This window comes from Telmatherina bonti (assembly GCF_933228915.1).
Source record: "Telmatherina bonti genome assembly, chromosome: 10".
NCBI classification, from domain to species: domain Eukaryota; kingdom Metazoa; phylum Chordata; class Actinopteri; order Atheriniformes; family Telmatherinidae; genus Telmatherina; species Telmatherina bonti.
Window position 1 is genome coordinate 22,751,291 of NC_136628.1, and position 19,412 is coordinate 22,770,702.

General features: G+C 37.7%; 4 protein-coding genes across 5 annotated transcripts; 2 read left to right on the plus strand and 2 right to left on the minus strand.

Annotated features, from left to right (window-relative positions):
• Window positions 1-1,268: 1,268 nt before the first annotated feature.
• fdxacb1 (ferredoxin-fold anticodon binding domain containing 1) lies at window positions 1,269-5,517 on the minus strand. 2 transcript variants are annotated; one of them, XM_079247314.1, is made up of 5 exons: window positions 5,095-5,517; window positions 4,805-4,961; window positions 2,957-3,160; window positions 2,682-2,840; window positions 1,269-2,598 (listed from the first exon to the last, which is right to left on the minus strand). In XM_079247314.1, the coding sequence occupies exons 1-5, from the start codon at window positions 5,228-5,230 to the stop codon at window positions 1,371-1,373; spliced, it is 1,884 nt and encodes a 627-aa protein (XP_079103440.1). In that variant the 5' UTR covers window positions 5,231-5,517; the 3' UTR covers window positions 1,269-1,370. The 2 variants fall into 2 exon arrangements, with proteins under 2 accessions (XP_079103440.1, XP_079103439.1); XM_079247313.1 differs by having other exon boundaries at window positions 5,059-5,517.
• Window positions 5,518-5,808: 291 nt separating this feature from the next.
• Window positions 5,809-8,616, plus strand: LOC306761217 (mitochondrial import receptor subunit TOM40B). Its single transcript, XM_079247321.1, has 10 exons — window positions 5,809-5,940; window positions 6,348-6,547; window positions 6,782-6,849; window positions 6,935-7,027; window positions 7,114-7,215; window positions 7,336-7,441; window positions 7,652-7,774; window positions 7,905-7,981; window positions 8,066-8,168; window positions 8,268-8,616. Exons 2-10 carry the CDS (start codon window positions 6,364-6,366, stop codon window positions 8,405-8,407), a joined length of 996 nt encoding a protein of 331 aa, XP_079103447.1. The 5' UTR covers window positions 5,809-5,940; window positions 6,348-6,363; the 3' UTR covers window positions 8,408-8,616.
• A 2,623-nt stretch (window positions 8,617-11,239) lies between these two features.
• Window positions 11,240-14,585, minus strand: bicdl2 (BICD family like cargo adaptor 2; the record flags this gene model as incomplete). The annotated part of the gene is made up of 9 exons (XM_079247317.1): window positions 11,240-11,410; window positions 11,511-11,625; window positions 11,728-11,810; window positions 12,239-12,313; window positions 12,515-12,661; window positions 12,824-12,970; window positions 13,318-13,434; window positions 13,556-13,771; window positions 14,340-14,585. 9 exons carry the CDS (start codon window positions 14,583-14,585, stop codon window positions 11,240-11,242), a joined length of 1,317 nt encoding a protein of 438 aa, XP_079103443.1.
• Window positions 14,586-16,089: 1,504 nt separating this feature from the next.
• On the plus strand, window positions 16,090-17,809 carry mia (MIA SH3 domain containing; the record flags this gene model as incomplete). Its single annotated transcript, XM_079247319.1, has 4 exons — window positions 16,090-16,207; window positions 16,345-16,478; window positions 17,588-17,698; window positions 17,786-17,809. 4 exons carry the CDS (start codon window positions 16,090-16,092, stop codon window positions 17,807-17,809), a joined length of 387 nt encoding a protein of 128 aa, XP_079103445.1.
• Between the last annotated feature and the right edge of the window lie 1,603 nt (window positions 17,810-19,412).

Here is a 19,412-nt window from a genome sequence, read left to right on the forward strand (position 1 = left end):
CGACCCAGTGATCGTTAACCTGTTTAATTACAACAATGATAATGCAATCAAACTATACAGAAATAAATATACATTGCAAGAAGATATTTAAACTAGATAAAATATTTTGGAGTCAAACATTTATTTCTTTTTAACCCTCCAACAAGAGAATATATTCACTGTAACTGTGTAAACACCGATTTTATAGGCAATGAAAGCAACTGTACAGTTGACTGAACAAAAAGTCAGTTCCCAGAGTTCCCAATCCCAAGGAGTCTAACTCCCACATCTTATGCCATAAATAAACAACAAAAAAATAAATGCAAATGTAATGAAAATAAAAACATTGCATTATAAACAGGTAACAAGAACATGCCAAATGATAATTAAAGAAAAAAAGAACAACAGATAAATGTTAAAAGGATGAGTCACAAAACAATAGATACATAATTCCAGCTGGACAGGTTGACATCAGAGTTACCGAACACTACAGAATGAATGAATATGTAAATATATACATAGAATAACATAAAGTAGCCTATATTATATAAAACAGCATAAACACCTGCTGGCATAAACTCCTTTCAGTGTACTGCATTGTTTCTTTAAAACTTGTCACATTGTTTAAAAGGTGAAGTTAAAATATTGTAATCCTTGAACACTAACTACTGTCATGTTACTTATCTGCAGTGAGCAACTCCCATAAGATGTGCTCACTATATCATAAAATCCTTTTTAAAAGCTTTTTTTTTTTTTTTAGAAAATAAAATAACCACCGAGTTAGGCTTTACCACTGAAATTAATACACGATTATTAAAATACAGCAGCCACAGTATTTAAGGTTTATGAGAGGTTTTTTTAATTGTCTCAAGAAATCTTTTGAAAAAGAACAGGTTAGCTTTTTTTCTTAAACAAAATGTACCTTCAGACAACTATACATTTCAATTTAAGCAATAAAAAAATAAATAAAGGTTTGCAATTACAAATACGATTCTATAATGTAATCCTGGCTTTTAGTAAAGAAGTGACGAAATATATCCAATTGCCTGTAAACTAGATTTGTTTGGTGTTTCACATTAATTAATCTTAAACAAAAGTTACTAATTTCAGATCTGTTTTGAAGGTATTTCCATACTTATTGTCTCTTTATTTTTCAAACCATGCACAACATACTTATATTATTTTACAATGATAGACCAGAACATTGTTAATGGCTTTATTTTATGATTGAAACACATCACATTTCAAAGACAAATTACAAGTAATGCCTCAATTACTTTAAATGCTGATCCAACTACAGATTTGCCAATATTTTCTAAGCACTTACACACACACATCTGAAACTTCAATATATCAGTTTCTCCTTTGACTGCAGGAGTTTGCGTTTTGCGCTACCTGATGGTGACCTGCAGCCGAGTGGAAAGTAAAAACTCCAGTTGCTTGTGAAACTGGAGAGCTTGTGTGTGTGACAGAGCATGTGTGTGCGAGTGGTATATGAGTCTGTAGCAGTAACTGATCTGGCTCAGGTCAGGATGTGAGAATGTGTCGATGAGTTTAACCTGCTCAACGGTTCCGTGGCTGGCTTCTCGGACCGCTGCGTGGAACCACACCTCCTCCCACGTTGGCCCAGTCCAGAAACTGATATCAAAGCTGAAGGGCTCAGGAAAAAGGCAGAATGGCCGAAACGGTGTCCCCACCGGTGGGTGACGCGTAAACTGTTTTGAAAAACGTTGGTCATGTGACCACAGCAGCCGCCAGTCGGGAAGTGAGAACAGGAGAACAGCAAGGAGGTCCAAATTTAAAGAAATGCCAATGTTGACATGGCTACTATTCTCACTTGCAGTGGTTGTGAACACCTCACCAACCAAACCCATTGGCTGTGCCATTAAATGCAAGCCGCCTTCTTCTGTTACTACAGAAACCCCATATGGAGCAAGGAGTGATTCCAGCTTGTGTCCCAGCAATTTAAATGGTTCACATTCTGAAGGGAAAACACCTGTGAGGAGAAGCTCGTGAAAGGCGGGCAGAGCCCAGAGGCTGACGGGTACATTCCTGAACACCACGCCACTAGTGCCATGTAACATATTAGCAATACCATTACAATCCCCACATGTCCCATCCTTCTTGTTTCCCTCATCTTCAGCACTTGTTTTAGTCTTCTCACTTTCATCCTGAAGATCTGAACTGTTATTTATCTCTTCTTTTTGAGTTTGAAGCTTTTCCATCTGAGGGAGCAGACATGGGCGCAGCATGTAATGGTCACTTTCAACTTCAAGATCAACATCAAGGGGGAATACACACCGTACATTCTCATCTCCTTTGCTCCTTATCCTGTCCGCTTTATCTGAAGTAACACTTAAGCCACTTAAAGCTTCCTGTGTGTCTGAGCAGCAGGCATCTTTTCTTTCAGTGTCAGCGGTGAAGTCCTTCTGAAGCAGGTGGATCCAGTAGCACTGTGAGATGTCAGTGCCACAGCAACCTGTCTGTAGTTGTTTGGCCACAATGAGAAAGGAAACAGACTCTGTTGTCAGGGCAACCGGCCAATTTTCTTCAAGCCCCTCGAGAAGAAAATCCTGCACCAACTTGACTGGGTGGAAAGAATCTGGGCAGAGAAACTTCCTAAAGCAAAAGAAAGGAAGCGTTGATGTTTTTGTTTTGTTTTGTTTTAATAAAACAGCACAAGAGCATCTGTAGTACTGTACCTGAATACATAATCACTGAGCTCAGCTGGTATGTTGTATAGAACCTTCTCCCCTTCAATAATCTCTTCAACCTCAATTTTCTGAGCAGAAGTGAAGGGAAGGCTGCGAGTAAACACATGGAGCAATGCTTTCTCCACATGAAAGCCCTTATCCTGACTCCTGCAAATAATAAACAACATCATTATGGAACTTCAGTGTGCAAAAAAAGAAGGCACAACAACACACAAAAAAGCTGCTTCTACTTGTACATTACAACACTCACCTTGACTCCTTACCTGTATCCTGTGCACTTGTAGTTCTGGTGATTCTCATTGTCAAAATGACGGACAGCAGTGAGGATTAGATGTGCCTCAGCTGCCATGGCAACTACCTGCCAACTGTTGTGCCATTCTCGCTTTGGCTGGTCTGCAGGTGTCCCGCCTTGCCCGTTGCATAAGGAGACATGAACTTCCCCATCCTCAGCCAAAACCTGAATGCAACTGGAAGCGCAAAAAATAAATGAAGGATATACAAGTAAATAAGTAAAGTAAATAGTTGATATAGAAAGCAAACACAGAATTAACATCTGGCTTAGGATATTTTATCATCATTTAATTTTGAGAAGTCTATTGTGTTTCAACTGAAAATGTTTACGCTCATCTAAGAATACATTTTTTATCACATTTTAAATGTAATGATTTAAGAAATGATTTAGAAATTGTATTTTTTATTTTATTTTTATTTATTTATTATTTTTAATCAGGAATACCGTGACTGAAGAAGAGCAGAGAAGATATTAGCAAAAATAACCAGAAACCCAAACAAACATTTGTTTAGTCAGATTAATGGTTTAAAAGATCATTTTGCATAAAAGTTAGCAAAATAAATTAATCAGCATCAAAATATGTCACATTTAACATAAAATATATCAAAATTCATTCTAAAGAAGAAAAAGTTTAGTTTTGGTGCTGATGGACAGGTTCCTCTTTACAGTAAAAACAGAAAAGAAGAGAACAAAATCTCATTTAAAGTTTACAAACCATATAGATCACATATTACTAAAGTAGCGTGTTGGAACTTAAAAGTTTTTTAGTTTTATTTTGGTTAATATCAGATTAATAAAATATAGAATCTCAGCAGCACCATAGCTTGTTCTTTCTCAAGAAGATATAAAGAAAAGAAAAGATGTTCACCTTTGCACACAGTATTTGCACACTGTATTCATTCATAGGCAGGTCGCAAGAAGCAATAAGTCAATTAATTGCGTGATAAGAAAAAATGTGTGCAATAAGTTTGCTGGACGCAATAATATTCATTTGTCTTTTCTCGAGTGCCACATTTGTTTGAAGACAATAATAACTAAATATGGCAGTTTTCCCAGCTGGGAAACAAAAGACCTTAAACAGGCTAGCTCCATCTTTCCGACAGTCCATGATCACTGCAGTGTTTAACCGACAGATTAAATACAACCAGAACAGTGCAACCTGGTGTGCACTCAGACAGCGTGGTTGGTAAAGCCATGCTGCCCTTTAATATTTTTAAAAAGGTGACATTTTGAAAAACGTTGCAAACATTTCACAGCTAGTATGAATTGCCTGGATGAACAAACATGTCACAAACAGCAATTCCACAGCTCGACAATGACATGAAAAATGACATACTGAAGGTGTTTAAAGACATTCAATTTTACCATTCCACCTCTGATCAAGCCCAAACATGTCCCCTTATATGAGCTTGAACAGACTATGTAACTGTGTTACATGATGTTTAGAGACCATATGTTTTAGATAACCACATTGTCAAAACCGAAGGAGAAATTCTGATCTGTTTTAGCAGACTGGGGACTGGATGAGCATAAACAAGTCTGCACATCAAGCTAAATGTTCTTTAGAAATCACAGTGTGTTGATCTCTGAAAGGGTGTACTCGCCTTATTATAATTTTGTTAAAAATGGTCTCAAAATGACAGCAATAATAACTTATTGTTTATCGCAATAATTTCTGAGACAATTAATCAAACCAAATTTTGTTACCGTAACAGGCCTGTTCATTCATTCCTTCCTAAACATGTTTGCTTCAGCTCAGACAAATTTTTGACATAAATAAGAAATGTGTTGATGGTGTCGAGGCACAACAAAGTTATACCTGAGGAAGAAGCTTTTGAGAAGCTCTCTGTTCTTTTTCACTCCACTCTTCCTTCCGCAATGGGGAAAGTTGAACACCACACGATCAAACATGCGGCCCTGCAGGGAGGCGCATTCCTCTAGCTTTGTGCAGTCCACCTCAAAAAGCACAGCCCCTCCTGAATAATAAACAAGAAAGGACAAAAACAAGAACGGCAATCATTTCTAAACTATATTAAAAGTAGTAGCAACGGCTTCCGCACCCAGTACCAGTACCCGAGTCCCTGATGGTCTGGATGTTGCTGGCTGCACCTTCGTGCCGCAGTGCCTCCTCCTGATGCGGCAGGCAAGTGGCCGTGATGCTGCTCTCAGACTGTAACTTGCAGACAGAAGCAGAAAAGGAGAAGTTCCCTTCTCCCACCAGCAATATGGACCGTGAAGGCGACATGTCCAATCCAACTGAAAACCGGAAAACGCCTAAAGTCTCGATTCGCTGAAAAGTTGTCCCAAAATACTGTTTTGATATTTTGACTCCAAAGGGAAAGGACAGTGGTCACCGCCTGTCTCCCTTGAGGTTTAATACGATCGTATCAATAGCATATTTTATATTTTCAAACGCCCGCGTGTTTTAGGTCTAAAAGTTGTAAAAATTCAATTTAAAATGTTAGATTTTTTTTCACGGTCCGTAATGCAGATGACCTTCGCTCTCCTATTCTCCGACGATGCAGCACACGATAGTCATATCACCTGTGGCAGCCAGCGCTGGTGTCGCACGTTCTACAGTCCGATAAGAAACAAAACTGGAGGAACGTTGCGGATTTTCCACATAATCTGTGTCTAAATAAAAAAAAATTAAGGTAATATTTTTTACAAGAAATGTATCAATATAGAACATCTAGCTCTTATTTTGAAAGTATTTCATGAAAATGTTAGTACAGAGTATTTTTTAGAAACAACCATTCCTGTTGTATTTTTAGAGGGACGTATTTAGAGGGCGGCGATTCGCATCTTGAAGGGGGAGCGATGTACAGCATCAGTGAGAAAATTCGGTTATCAGTTCACAAATTTTTTGGTTAAAGATGCGCTTGACAGTGTTTCTGATGGGCGGTTCTCTTTTCCACTCGGGATTTTAAGGTGTCACGATCACATCTGGAGTAGGTAGTTAAACAATCTCCCCCCTCTTAGATGGACATTTTTTTTGCTGATGCTAAGGTCATGCTAGCTAACAGGATTGCTGCACCTGACTATGAAAACATCTCATAGCTCTCAGGTCATATGCACACATTTATATCTGGTTTGTCTGCTCGACCAGCTAGAAAAATAAAAAGTGTTTTTGTTTGTTTAGTTGTATTGTTCTTTGTTGTTGTTTTTTTTTTGTTGTTGTTGTTGTTGTTTTGTTTGTTTTTTTTTTAAGGCAAAGTTTATTGGCTTATCTTCTCTTTATGTTGATGGGCATCATAAATGTGCCCATGCAGGCAGCATGTAGGCATATAAGTGTTATAAACGTTTCTCTGTTTTTTTGTTTTTTTTTTTGTTTTGTTTTTTTAAATCTCCATGTCCTGTAGGAAGCATAGTGCCCACATGGGCAGTGTACTGGCATTGTCTTCCAGTCCTGGCCATCAGAACTGGCCTTTCTCAACCAACCCACCTCCTTCTCGTTGGGATGCACATCCTGCTCACTGGGACAGTCCTCCACGCTGGGAGAGGAGAGATGGGCGCCTGCCCAACCCAGGCAGCTTTCACTCACTCCACAGGAGCTGCAAAGGTGCCTCTTTAAAAAAAACAAGAGCTGTAGGAATGTTGAAATGTTTTCAATCAGTTTGATATATCAAGCTCTTTTGATGTGCACCCGCTGGCGTCTGTTTCACTTTGCAACACAACAATGTGAATTATTGCGCTTTTGAAACTCTTGTGTGATTTTTACCAGACACAGGTTGCCGAAGCATCAACTCACAAAATGTGTTATTTATTCTAATCTTGCTGTTTTCTTCCTCTTTAGATGTATTTCCTCATCAGATCGAGGGTGTCAAGATGATTGTCAACAAAACTCTTAGCAGCTTTTTCAAGGTGGCTTTCCCATTTGTATAAGTTTGAATTTATTCTCAAGAAAATAGACATTGATCTTTGATGTGGTGAATGGGTCTGCTTCTAGGTCAGTCATACTCTTCATCTCAGTGCTGTAAGTCCGTCTTACTATCGATTCCATGTGGAGCATCTGCAGTCTGACGACTACAGCAAAGATAAGGTCAGGCCTTTTGAAATGCAGCTTTTTTTTTGTTTTATCTTGTGTTTTTTGGTACTGAATTGGTGCATTCTGTTGTCCCACTTTAGGATGCACCAGCATTGATCGGTGAGATGGATTCTTCAGGGAGTCTGAACGCTCATGCTCTGCTGCATCTATCTGAGCGTGTTCGAGCCAGAACTGTATTCCAGGTGAGATCCAAGTGTCCGTTACCATCCCTAAATTTGCGTTCATTCGCCATTTCTTTACAGGTCAGAACCTCATTCAAAAGCATCAAAAGATTTCAGTTTGAATTATTGATTATATTTTAGACCCAGCAGTCACAGTTTGTAACGTGGCAGTTTGAAACTGAGTACAGAGGAAATGACTTCACAGCTGCTGTCACAGTGGCCAACCCAGATGTCCTCAGAGAGTCAGGTGAGAAACACCATCCCCCCAAGTGTTGCTCAGTAACCAGCCGTGTGTGCTAAAGATGAATCCATATACTGACACTGTTAAAATCAAACAATCTTATGCTTAACTTTGCCATTTTTTAAAAAACATTTATTATGTCTTAACTGATAATTCACTTTAAAGCATATTAAAGGATATCTACTGATTTACCTTTGTTACCTTTTTTTTGCACAGTCATCCTTGTTGGACATTTCCTGCAGAGTGTGTCTTCTGGACTGGTATTAGGAGGGGAGCTGGTCTATCATAGGGGGCGAGCAGAGGAAGGAGGAATTCTCACTTTGGCTGGACAGTACTCCAGTGAGATTTTGTTTTTATTTGTGAATCTGCCTAAAACATCTTATTTCATCTGACCCACTATGAGCATGACGTAATCATGTTTCGCATAATTCAGCAGCAGTGTTGCTTTCTCGCCTATGCCACCTTGTAGGACCAAACTGGGTGGCAACCCTGAACGCCGGTAAAGGAGGCGCCCACGCTAGCTACTATCACAGAGCAAACAAACAGGTGCAGCTAATAAATCTATACTTTATGAACATAACATTTGCATGCATGGTAACAGTTATGAATTAGTGTGTGTTTGTGATGGAGATCCAAGTTGGGGTGGAGTTTGAAGTCAGTACCAGGACACAAGAGACCACAACCTCATTTGGGTACCAGATGGAACTCCCTGAAGCCAATATGGTCTTCCGAGGTAGATTTCTTTTTTAGGATTGACTTAGATGTTATCTTCAGTGTTAACAATTCAGAAAACACCTGTCATATGAGGCTTTTCTTCTATCTTTGTGTGCAGGAATGATAAACAGTCGGTGCATAATAGGAGGGGTGTTGGAAAAGCGTCTGACCCCGCTGCCAGCCACCTTAATTATGGGTGCCTTTGTAAATCACAGAGGTGACAAGCTGCAAGTGGGCCTTGGTGTCAACGTGGGATAACTCTTCACTAACCACAGCTGGGACTATATTCACCCTCAGGGCATCCATCTAAAAACTCAAGTCTAAACCTTCATAATGAACTAACATTCTGGGGATTTATCAGCCACAGCTAAACACTTCCTGTTTGTTCAGCTCGATGCATCTCACCCTGAAACCTACCTCTCAACAAGGACCTGATGTTTTCTGACTGGATGGCAAAAAGACCTGCACTAGAGGAAAGAGTGAACCTTTGAAGGGATGCATAACATGTTCCAGTTAAAGACCCCTGAAACCAGACTGCACCTCACTTTCTGGACATTGAAAACTTAAGGAAAAACCTGAAAGGATAAAAGGCATACTGTACTGTAAATTAAAAACAGCATTTTTTTTTATACTATAGATAATTTATTGTATAAATGTACACAAACACACACACATATATATATATATATATATATATATATATATATGTATGTATGTATGTATGTATGTATGTATGTATGTATGTATGTATGTATGTATGTATGTATGTATGTATGTATGTATGTATGTATGTATGTATGTATGTATGTATGTATGTATGTATGTATGTATGTATGTATGTATGTATGTATGTATGTATGTATGTATGTATGTATGTATGTATGTATGTATGTATGTATGTATGTATGTATGTATGTATGTATGTATGTATGTATGTATGTATGTATGTATGTATGTATGTATGTATGTATGTATGTATGTATGTATGTATGTATGTATGTATGTATGTATGTATGTATGTATGTATGTATGTATGTATGTATGTATGTATGTATGTATGTATGTATGTATGTATGTATGTATGTATGTATGTATGTATGTATGTATGTATGTATGTATGTATGTATGTATGTATGTATGTATGTATGTATGTATGTATGTATGTATGTATGTATGTATGTATGTATGTATGTATGTATGTATGTATGTATGTATGTATGTATGTATGTATGTATGTATGTATGTATGTATGTATGTATGTATGTATGTATGTATGTATGTATGTATGTATGTATGTATGTATGTATGTATGTATGTATGTATAAAACTTTAAACATCCTGCAAACTCTTTTCGAAGGATTGTTAAACAGTACTTGGTATTTCACAAATTCCAGGATGGGATTAATCTGAAGTCCACTTATAAAAACATCAAAAGTTGTCAACAGTCAAATGCTTTTTGACTGTTCCTGTTGACAGATGTAGAATCTATCTTTGTGACCTGCTGAAAGCTGCTCAGGCCAATTTATCTTAAAAAGAGTTTGCCAGCAGTGAGATCAGCTATCAGGATGACATTGGAAAAATGTTTTGTGTTTAGCCAGCATATCAGAGTGTGTATTCCAGTGCAGTGATGCTCAGTGTCTGTGCCCTGAAGTAGGAAAAACTGTCCTGTATACAACTGATATTCTGGCTTTTCCGTCCCTGAACGTGTGACATATTGGATATGCATTATTTATAAATTATGTAATAGAAGCATGGAGGGAAGTAGATAATGAGAGATGGTTGTTTTGAATTTAATTTATTAAAGATCTTGGGGTTTTTTTTTTTTTTATGTCGTATAGCTTGTTCTTTTGGCTGCATGTAATACAAAGCAATAGTAAATTACTGGCTAAACCACGTCACAGTGTAACTTCAAAACATTGTCTGTATGGGAGCACTTCCTGGGTTGTGAGGTATTCTTTGGACAGGATAGAGTAGAATGGCTAGCACAAGCAACTCTGAGGCACTCTTCTTTAAAAATAACTAAAATGTCCTTATTTTAACAACACAGTCCCAGTGAATTGTTAAAAGCACCTATGCTTTTCAGCTCACTACTTTTGATCAGGGAGTCAAAACAAGACCATCTCCTATTGTGATGAAGCGTCCATGTTTGTAGTCTTTTTTGTTATTGTTGGGAGGAGTGCTGTTAACCAGATCTATTGCAGATGTAGAAGACATCAAATCTTTTTGACTCCCTGTGAGCTGAAACGTGTTGGTGTTTATTTAAAGGAACTATAACTGTGTTATTAAAATAAAGACATTTTAGTTATTTTATAAGGAGAGTACTTTGGGTTTTTTTATGCTATTACATCACGGTTCTTTTTGTTATTTGTTTTAAGGTTTCTTGTGGATTAGAAGGACAGATACACAGTCAGAAAATGAAATGCCTAATTGTACCTTTATGGGGACAAAAGATTGTCACTCATAGCCCTTTCACACTAGCCAGGCACCAGCATGGTGCTGGTTCCAGAGGAAATTTTTGGTTCCACTCCAGTAGCAATATTTTTGTACCCATGAAAGTATAATTAGGTGCTTCATTTTTATGAGAAGGTGTTCTTCTCAGGAGTTGAAAGTTCAAATGGTCATTTATATCATTACACCAATCAAGTTGGCAGAAATCCCAGTTTTCCCATCTCCTCTTCTCATTCCTGTCCCTCTTTGTTTTTTAGCCAGGAATTCTCTGGGTAGACTGATCATAGCTGAGAACAAATGTAATGTAGTCAGTCAGTAACTATGATTATTCCCAACATTGTTCTACTGTATCAGACTCCCCATTAAATACAGACATACTGGTATGTGATAGTAAATGTTTTCAAACTGTTAGGATCCCGTCTTTCTGCTAACTTTCTTGGCAGTAACTTGTTGAATGTAATTGTTACATTTAGTTATAAAATAGTAAGAAAAACAACATTGTTCTGCAAAAACTGTAAAAATGCTTACAAAGTCTGAAATTATTCTTATAAATATTAACATCAAATATGTTCAAATGAGGTCAGTAAACATTTCATACGCTTATCTTGAAAGTATTTTTTTTAAGTCCATTTTCAGGCTTTGTCATTTGTCTCTGAAAAAAGAGGAGAACAATCCTTTCCCTCGTTCTCCTTTTACTCTTAAAGATTTGCTTCTCTGGAGTCCAAGAGAACTGTCCTTCTCTGTGCAGTTTTCCTTCTGCTTTTCCTCCTCCTTTTCCTGCACCTTTTGATTGATGACCAGACGCATGTCCTCCTGCACCAAGTAAAAAGGTTTGGATAGAAGAAGTGATCAGCCTGATGAGTTCCTATAGAAAATACCTTAGACCTGCATGTACCTGAGTGCACAAACTCACTTGCCAAGCATCCAGTTCTTGGGAGAGCGCCACCTTGTGTTTGATGGTATTCAGAAGCTGCTGAGTGAGGGATTCTTTTTCCTGGCGAACATTAGCTAGTTCATTCTCCAAAACACTAGATTATTTGGTGGAAAACGACAACAGAAAAAACTCAAAGTAAACACAATATTATTATTATTATTATTATTATTATTATTACAATTATTATTAGTAGTACCTGTAGATTGGCTTTCCGGGACTGCTTCTGAAAGGTTTGATTTCTTCTCTCAGGGACTCAAGCTCTTCTTGTTGAGTCTGCAGCTGCAAAGTGTGAAATGGGTTGATAAAGTCAAAAGTGTTTATATGTGGAAGAATTGAATTTGAGATTAGCAAGATTTTTTTTTTTTTAAAAAACACCTTATAACACTGTTATGAATATTAATTTAACTGAATTAATTTGATGCCTCTCCCAAAGACTGCGGGGATAAGTGCAAGCTTCCCCGCAACCCTGAATTGGATTAAGCGGTAAGGAAAATTAATGAATAAATGAATAATTAGATGCCAGCAACAGATAGCAAAGTTCAAACAAGACCATTATATATATAACAATAAGGCAATTATACATACACATATATATATACACACACACACACACGCACACAGAGACACACAAAAGCACAGGTGATGCACCATGCTTATGCATTGTGCAATGTGTGTGTGTGTGTGTGCTAATGTCCAGCTTAACAGACCTCTTCTTTTAGTGCTTGTATTTCTTCATCCCTTGCCTGCAGGACTGTTGAGTGTGCCAGTAGAGCTTCTTTAGCCTGGTGAGGAGAGATGAGCCGCACAACACAGATCAGAAGATGTAACCTATTTTATCTGTACTGTTCATGTTGCAAGAGCAGATTTAGCCATAGGGATATTGTTAGTTGCGGTCAGCACTAAGTATCAGCCCCGATACACAGAAGGATGTCAGTTTCCACTTCTTGTGTTAGATTGTGAAGTTACTGCACTTTTGTGAGTACCTGTGTTTGCTGAATTTCACTGAGAAGAGACAAAGGTTGCATGTGTGTACTGTCCAGGATGCTCTCCTCTCCCAGGCTCATAGCTTTTTGCTGTAGAGAGTGATTCAGTGTTCGTAACTCAAACACCACCCCTTGCTCTTGCTCTATCTGAATACAGACACAACACACATACAAAATGTAAGAAACAGGCAGCAGCTAAATTAAGCTGCTGAGCTTGTTTGGTTAGTCATATCTGTTAGGAGTGAGTACCACATTAGTATCATGTTGTTCCCTTAAGGTTGAACATTCATATCTAAACCTGATCCTCACCTCTGCTTCTTTCTCGTTCAGTTTCATCTGGAGCTCTGCCAGCCTGTCCCTCAGACCATCTCTCTCTGTACGGAGTCTTTGGCTGTCGTCTTGTGTGGCTTTTAGCTGTGTCTCTATGTGGGACAGCCGCTCCAGCAAAACTCTGTTCTGTATGCGTGACAGGAAGGAAAACATTTGAAAAATCCAACTTGATATCATTTAGTTATGTTATTATACTAAAAGTGTAAATCATTTTCCAAAGAAAGAAACAGAAATCTGCTTTAACATAGCTGCTGTGATGTATTGAAAAAAAAACATTATTATTTAACTAAATAATCACATGAAAATCTCTTGTTTGTCAGCATTTGTAAGCTGTCAGGAGTGCCTGTGGAATTCTGAGCTTCAAATACAAGATTTAATGGCTTCTCTTTTGCTTTTAGAATTTTATAAAATGGTCATGTTTTACCATGTTCCATGTGCATGGCATTTGCATAATTATTGAGCAGTGATAATACCTCTGCCTGCATGTTTTCTAATTGTGTTAAGCTGATGGATCTGCTGAAGGAGGAGTCTTCCATCTCCTCTCTGAGGGAACGAAGCTCAGTCCTCAGTGTGTGCTCCAGTGTTACAGCCTAGAGGAAGTGTGGGAGATTAAAAGTTGAGAAACTTGTTTGTCTGCATTATTTCTGTCTACAATGTGACTCACCACAAAGCCAACAAATATGTGGTCGTTTACAGACAGTATGAATTAACCTCTGCTAGTTGCTCCACCAGCCGCTGGTTATGATTAGCTAACTGCACCATCTGTTCACTCTCATCTTTCCGTCGATCACGCCCCTGACTGTGGTGCTTCTCCAGCTCAGCCCTCGAGGCTTCAAGATCTGCCGTCAGCTCTGTCTCCCTCTGCCCAAACTCCAGTTCTTTCATGTCCATTTTCCTCTGCAGAAGGTGCTTTTCCTGCAGTAAAATCTGAAACAGAGAACTCCAAATGAATTGGTGTCAAAACACTGGTAAAAGAAAGAAGAACGAATGTGAAGCTCATGCAGAAATATTCAGAGATATGATTTCTTTATGAAGAGTAGACATTATAAACTTAATCACGATACATGCAGTAACAGATATTTAGTTTTATCTATCCAGAAAGAATGTGTAGAAGTGAACGTCCAAGTATCAAATTGAGGTCTATGGGGTACAGGGCAAAATAGATGTTAATGATAATATTAACAATGACATTCACTATAAAACTATTTTTTTTAAAAAAAAAGGTCTATCTTATAGGCCCTGTTATGGACAGTTTATGTTATGTTTTTGGTTTTTTTTTTATTATCATAAATGATGGATACTTTTACTGTAGTTTCTAATATTTTAACTGGAATTAACTGAATGGTATTCATCATTAGATGCTGATTAGCAACGTTTTCTATCATTGAGAAAACCAAAAGACTTCAAATAACATATTTTGTGTTTACAAGTTTTTCTATTTATTCTCTTCTGACCAACCAACCTGTATTTCAGGTAGAGTTTGCTTTATCCTTACCTCCATCTCTTTCTCCTTTTGTGCAAGAGAGGCTGCTAACTCCTCATTCTTCTCTAGTAAAGCCTGGCCAAGCTCTGCAGCTAGTATCAGGTCAGTCTCTATCCCTCCTCCACTATCACTGCAACCAGGGGAGGATGACGATGTGGGAAGAGCAAAGGAGAAAGACACAGAGGAAGACGAGGAAAGGGGAAAGAAGGAGTCCTCCAGGCTGGGGGAAGGAAGGCTGTTTTTCCTGGCAGTAAACATTATAGACACTTGGGTTTGTGGGAATCACTTGGAAAGCATTGCCCCAGGCTTCTGAATTTGTAATCCACAATCAAATAAGTGGATGACTGGCAGCAAATCCTTTCATATCAACTGATGCTCTGCCATCAAATGATTTGATGAGGCGTTTCCATTTTGTTTCCTGAGGTTCTCTTCACAGCGAAGCCAAAAAGGGCTGATGCCCAACTGGTTTACTTTTACTCCTCTTTTCTTCACAGAAAAATCTGCTGGCTGGAAAGGACAGAAAAAAAACAGACATTACCCAAATAATCTTGTGTGACTATTGGACCAGTTGTTTTATGGTAATATAATCTAACATGGCCTATAAAGAGGTCTTTTGTCAGACAGGTGCTTTGGTTACTGACTGAAATGCCAGCTATTATCATTGTTCTGATCCCCTCCCTAAATTCCACAGGCACTGTTCTCCACTTTTTCTTACAAACAGAACATGCATAAAAGTTTTTCCTGAAACAATTACTTTTAGTTCGATTTTTAAAACATTGGCACCTGCTTCGAGCTAAAAGTTCAAAATGTGGCCAAAGTGACGTCCACAGCTAATTATTCCCACACACTGTATGAAGTGGCGTGCCTGTGTAGATAAGATTAGATTCAATAACAATTATGTTGACCCCCCCCGAGGTCTTCTGGGTCCTTTTTGCCACTACTTTGATGTCACCATTAATAGTTTCCCAGGTAATCATGAAACCATATTTTCATTTCATCCAAGCTATAATTATGTAGTAGACAATTAATGAAGATATTTATATGGCTATGATCTGTTTTTTGTCAACAGTGAGAGACTGCTGCTAATCAGACTAACTTTAAAGGAACAAAAAATAAAGTCTGTCTTACCTGGCAGTTCCCAGCCAACTAACAGGTATAGTCTTCCTGTTTAGTGGGTGTGTTTGTGTGTGTGCTCATGTGATTGTGTGTCTTGCAGTATTTGCGTAAGAGAGGTTCAGCTGGTTACCTTGGAAGTGGAAACACGCGGTATGTAAATACAGTCAGTGGCTCCACCTCCTCCTGAGTTAAAACGGCAAAGCGAACTGAGGGAAGGACACACAAAGAGGCAAGATGATGGGAACAGTGGGTGAGCCAGATACTGTTCGCTTCAGACATCTAGTGGTTGAATAAGAAAGTCAGAAACACAGAATATCTCAGAAGAATTCCCCGCCACAAAGTTCCACATTCTGCTGTTTTGCTGGAGGTGATGCATGATGAGAGATGGAAAGAGTGGAGGGCACAAACAGGGATCTGTTGCCTCCACTCCTCCTCCTCATCCCCCCATCCTGTTTACCTGCTTGGAGGCTTTCAAAGGAGGTCTGTGTTCATTTATGAGGAAGGGGGTAGGGAGAGTAGAAAAGGGAATTGCAATCATTGCACCTCCATATAAGACTTACAAAAAGGGAATAAAAGGCTAAGAGGGAATTTCTTTGAGCATTAAAAACAAGTTTTTTGCATCATTAAGTGCATTGTACATGCTGAAATGGCTCACAGATTCTGGTATGCTCTTTCAGTGTGGCTTTTGCTGGTGACATGTGAGGCTGGAAAGCACATGCCTAAGCTCTCCAACAAGAAACTCTGCGCTGACTCTGAATGCAGCCGTAAGTAACAACAGCTTTTATCTGCTTGTGCCTGCTCTGCTATGTTTAGCTACTCATCCTGTTGTTGTACACCAGAATGTCAAATTATTTAAAGTTATGATGACAAACATCCATCAGTCTTTTATTTTCCTGCACAGATCCTATCTTGATAGCCCGTGCTGTGCAGGACTACTACCCTGGAGACTGCAGATTCATTCCCATCCGACAGGGGCAGCTTGTCTATGTTTATGCAATGCTAAAAGACACAGGAAACCTCTTCTGGGCTGGCAGTGTAAGTAAAAAGAATTCCATTGGTTTTTTAAAAGCTGGAGGGAAAAAAAGAGGCAGGATACTGCTTTAGGTATATTTTTTATTATTGCTGCTCCCATTTGTTGTTTTTATTGTTCTTTAATATTTGATTTAATCTTTATTTTAACTCCAGTTAAAATATAAAATGTAATTAAAAAGCAACTGCTTAATGTGTACGTATGCATGTGTGTGCAATTGTGTGTGAAAAAGACTTTGAGTGTGTTTTTAAATTGATGTTTTCTATTTTAATGTGTGAAGGATAGTTTTATTTTAATATTCCTGAATTGTTTTACCAATAAATCACTTATTGTTGCATTTGACATAAAAAGCACTTAATAAATAAAGTTTGATGTGATATGATTTGATTTGATTTGTACACATTGCATGCCAAGCAATCACAGAGAGAGACAATAAAAATATTAAGCTCACATTGATCAGTTAAACTAATTGGTGTGCCTTTGGACATTGGGAGAGAACCTGCAAACTCCACACAGAGAGCCTACTGTTCCATCCCTCCATCCCCCCCCAAGAACCAATAACATTCTTGTGACTGTAACGCTGCAGTGCCAACCAAATCACATGAATTATATAACAGTGTTTTTGATGCCTCAAAATGAACCATTTATGTTTAAAGAGAGCTCCATAAATCAGCCATATGGTAGCCTTACAGCTCTACAACAGCCAGGGATAAACAAACCAAAGACCCCCACTTTGGTTTTACCTACATGCTTTAACAAGCAGGTGAGGCAAGAGATATTCATTTGGTTGCAGTCTGGAATTCCATTGTTAGATGCCATTAAACCCACACACACACACACACACACCCATGAGATGTCTACTTCCTTGGGAATAAACAGGGGTGGGGAGATTTAAAATCCAAAACAATTATGATGAAGTAGTTTGTAAATATGTACAAAATTGAGTAAACATGGACAATTACTTCTCAGCCAGTCTAACGACTGAAGATGTTACTTTGTAGAACATTTTCTGTAAATGTAGCTTTCATTATAAGAAATGGCAGGGATATTACCTCTTCAACTATAACGATTTAAGTTTATATTAGTAAGCTTAACCTGTATCACGTGGTTGCAGGTACAAGACTCCTATTACGGAGAGCAAGAGGCCCGAATTGGACACTTCCCCAGCAGCGTAGTGGAGGAAACACATGCACTCATGCCAGCCAGCACTGAGGTTAAAACCAATGTAAGTGAACTTACAAGTTTGCATACCCAACTATATTATTTAATTCATTTTTAATTCTGTCTGTTTTATTGTTATTATTATTTCCAGAAATGGGACTTCTACTGCAACTGAAGACGCCGTCACTAAAACATCAACTTCTCATCGACTTTTTAAATTTCACATAAACTTTTTAACTTTCTGTAAAACAGTATTTTGTTGCAGAAAATGACTTTTTCTTGTCTTTTTCATTGATGAGATTGTAATCAAAACCTTATAACACAGAAAACCATAAAATCCTTCATTAAAAATCAGACTGTTTGCCTTGTAGTAGTTTTGTCAAATGGGTGTTTTGATTATTTGTTCCCCTCACAAGATTCCAAGTTTGAATGTTCTAAAAACTGATTGTAAACTGAAATTAATAACACAGTTTTTTGTTTTGTTTGAACCTTTATGGTACAGACACAGAGAAAAATAAATGGTTTAAAATTCTATTAGCCACCTTAATTGTATTTGGAAAAAATAAAAACAAATCTTGGATTTGAAGCCAGCATCACACCTACAAAACAGGATAAAGAAAAGAGTACAACAAAAAGAAAACAGACCTGAAAATAAATCCTGGAAGAGTTCAAGTTTCTGTTATTTTAAGCAGCTTACTTAATGGCAAGTGAGGGTGTATAAACATAACATTCACTATCATCTTTGTCTTGTTAAAGGATTGGATGTAGCTCACAATTTTCCTTTGGATGATTATCAGTAAGTTGAAAAAATATCTCTCTATATTTTTTTAATGCAAAAAATTCTTAGGTCCTTGGTTTTTAATCGAGAGTACATAATATTGTGAAAAAAAATAAAAATGTCAGGGTAAAGTGGCAGATGTCAAATCTGAAGCATACATGCATTCAGCATTTGTTGAATATATGTATGCTTTAAACCTAAAGGCCACACTGCAAGAAATGCCATCATACCACTGTGATCAATTTAGCCACACGAGCTCAGAAGAAACTTGGAGAAAAAAAATCTTCCCCCAGTAGAATTTTCCTGGATCCAGAAACTTCAAACCCTGATATACAAGGAGCAATGTCTGTGTTTCAGCTACTTTTAGCAAAATAGATAAATAAATGAAAGGGCTTTAAGTTATATATGAAAAAAAAAGACCATCCAAACTTTTATTATTATCAGTCATTAGTGGAAAAGTGAGTTACTGTTATGGAATGTGTGTGGATTAGTGGACTTTACATGAGTCATTTGCAGATGTGTGAAGGTATCAATAATGCAAAGCATGACTACCTATATACAATAGGTCTTTTTCATGCTATAAAAAGAGCTCAATAAGGACACTGCCAATAGCATCGGAGAGTGTCATTAAATATTCTGTATGGGATTTTACTTTTTTATTTTTATTTACAAACGTTATTGAATTATGTGAAAATGACTGATTTTTTAGGGTAAACAAAGAAGCAGTTAGTCTTCATCCTCTCACAACAGACTTTGTTGCCATATGAAGTTCTTTGGAAAGTTTTTTTTTTCTTTTTTTTATATGCACAAAACAACACTATACGTGTGATTTTCAACAACAATTCTATTTATTGTTTTCTTTGTTAATATACCAGAGGAGTTTTGCCAGTATGATTGGGGTATAATTCTTGCATCTACAAGTACAAATGCACTTACTGTCGATTACAGTACATCAATACATGCTATCCTTAGCAGCTCAGAGGTGGTCTTAAAAAGGAGT

Bases quoted from the DNA above. Each gene is read 5' to 3' on its own strand.
- fdxacb1 (XM_079247313.1), bottom strand. From the start codon at position 5,230: ATGTCGCCTTCACGGTCCATATTGCTGGTGGGAGAAGGGAACTTCTCC. The intron at 4,962-5,058 runs GTACTGGTACTG...TTTATTATTCAG, and splicing joins CCAGACCATCAGGGACTCGG to GAGGGGCTGTGCTTTTTGAG. The intron at 2,841-2,956 runs GTAAGGAGTCAA...TATTATTTGCAG, and splicing joins TACAAGTGCACAGGATACAG to GAGTCAGGATAAGGGCTTTC.
- LOC306761217 (XM_079247321.1), top strand. From the start codon at position 6,364: ATGGGCAGTGTACTGGCATTGTCTTCCAGTCCTGGCCATCAGAACTGG. The intron at 6,548-6,781 runs GTGCCTCTTTAA...CTTCCTCTTTAG, and splicing joins ACTCCACAGGAGCTGCAAAG to ATGTATTTCCTCATCAGATC. The intron at 7,775-7,904 runs GTGAGATTTTGT...GCCACCTTGTAG, and splicing joins TTTGGCTGGACAGTACTCCA to GACCAAACTGGGTGGCAACC.